General features: G+C 49.1%; 1 protein-coding gene across 1 annotated transcript; it reads right to left on the bottom strand.

Annotated features, from left to right (window-relative positions):
* Window positions 1-379: 379 nt before the first annotated feature.
* On the bottom strand, window positions 380-1,322 carry H310_01023 (hypothetical protein; the record flags this gene model as incomplete). The annotated part of the gene is made up of 3 exons (XM_008864025.1): window positions 380-577; window positions 646-1,032; window positions 1,311-1,322. The coding sequence occupies 3 exons, from the start codon at window positions 1,320-1,322 to the stop codon at window positions 380-382; spliced, it is 597 nt and encodes a 198-aa protein (XP_008862247.1).
* Window positions 1,323-1,926: the final 604 nt, after the last annotated feature.

The following is a 1,926-nucleotide window of genomic DNA, read 5'->3' as shown; positions in this document are numbered from 1 at the left end:
CATAACAATAAAAAACGATAAAGTTGTGCCAATACGTATATATGGTTTGTGACTTGGGCTATTTGTGGCCAAAATCCGACTTCATCAGAGATACATTACTTATAGATATATTTCGAAATGCTTGAATATTTTCAAAAACACTTCGTGGTATTCATCGTTGATCTCATACAAAGATCATACAACGAACAAGATAAATCATGAAGACCTTTCGTTGCTATTTAAGTGATCTACTCTGCTTCGAAACCTCTCTTGCCCATGACATACTTATAACAAGATAAACGCTAGACGCGCTTAGTTTCCAACCTAGCTTGCCTATGTACTTACTTGACAACCATAAACAAAGACCTAAATGCAAAGATATGTATTACGCTCCTAATAATCATGGGAGTGTTCGCTCTCTGGCTTCTTCGCTGGTCTCGCGGCTTCGCTTCTTTTTCACGGCCATCTTGGCGGCGTTGAGCAACTGGTCATCGTCAGCGGCGAGAGAAACCGTGCCCAAGGCACTGGCTAGCTTGGCCGGAGCATGACCCACGTGCTTGGTCGCGCGCGAATGCATCAACTTGATGACCGCCTCGGTCTGCGCTGCGCCAAAATCGCGGCCAAGGACCTCCCCGTGGCGCTAGCGAGCATAATTTTGCGCTTGACCCTCGCGTACTCTTGTCGCTGGCATCGGATCCAAATGAGCGCGTTGAGCGAGTGGGACACCTTCAACGCTTTGGTGCAAAAGCGCAACGTGTAGACGCGAGGGTAATTGGCCAGAGGATCTGCGATAAGAGGGGCCCCGACGATTTCTTCGGTGTACTCGCGGTCCGCGGCGTCCTTGTAGCCGACGAGACCCAAACCCGACACCATGCCGACGGCTTCGGCAATCGAGTCCTGCTCCACCTTGAGGCGCACGCCGATGGTGCCGCACTCGGGAACACCAACGAACGACATGCCGAACTGCGTGTCGAGGCTCTTTTGCACCAAGGTGAACTCGATGCGGTTGGGAACTTTTGCTGCCACATCTTCGTCGCTTTGGTAGCGCTTGTACTAATGTTGTCATGAGCTTTTAAAACACATATCGTGTTTAGAAGGATATATCAGTATTAATAGCGAATACACGCTTTCAAGCACTATATAGCTTTTGATACACAATAACATGCCCTAATCCTGATATCTGTATCACCAAAACGCGAATTATGCGATTTTGTCCATATTATACAGTTCAAAACTTTCTAGCGCGGTTTTCTTCCAATTTCCTTCAGCCGGAAAAGTTTACTCCGTGAAATGCACAGAAACCGAAATGGCTGATCGGATGGCTATGAAACCTTTTGCGCCATCTTCTCTATGCTCTCAGGAATCGTTTGAGCTATGATACATGAGTGGGGCTGCTGTGGTTGTGAAGAAAATCCCATCTGACATGAGGGCTGAGATCCGCCCGAGTTGCCGCCGCTCAGCGTATTCTATTGGCTGTAATTAGCAGAATACGTTGGGTGGCTCCAAGTTCTTCATCTACACCTAACCTAACCCTGAGAGTTCTAACCAATCAACGACGTTTGGAATTCAACGTCCGCCTATCAGATGTCCATTCTATATATGTCACACCCAAAACGTGATAGTATAATCATGATATCAGCTTTCACAACCGCCGTTCCTTACATTTTTACAGTGTAATAAAACAGTTGTGCTGTTTTGGACCCTCATATCGTTATTTCAAAGCCGAAGCAGAACAAGAAGCCGGCGCCGAAGAAGACGCCGAAGGCGCCACCCCCCACACTTCCAATTTTGCGCCAAACCGACATCGCCCGCAATGAGGGGTTGAAACTGGACTCCGCGGCCAGAGCACGCAATGCCGCCGATGCCGCCCGCCAGCCGCAACCCCGTCCGCCTGCCGGAAGTCACCCCGAGCGCCAGCCGGAAAGTCGCATCGTGAGGCTCCACTCG

This window comes from Aphanomyces invadans, assembly GCF_000520115.1.
Source record: "Aphanomyces invadans strain NJM9701 unplaced genomic scaffold supercont1.2, whole genome shotgun sequence".
In the NCBI taxonomy this organism is placed as follows: Eukaryota; Oomycota; class Saprolegniomycetes; order Saprolegniales; family Verrucalvaceae; genus Aphanomyces; species Aphanomyces invadans.
The sequence above is the reverse complement of the archived record's forward strand: the minus strand, read 5'-3'. Positions and strand labels throughout refer to the sequence as shown.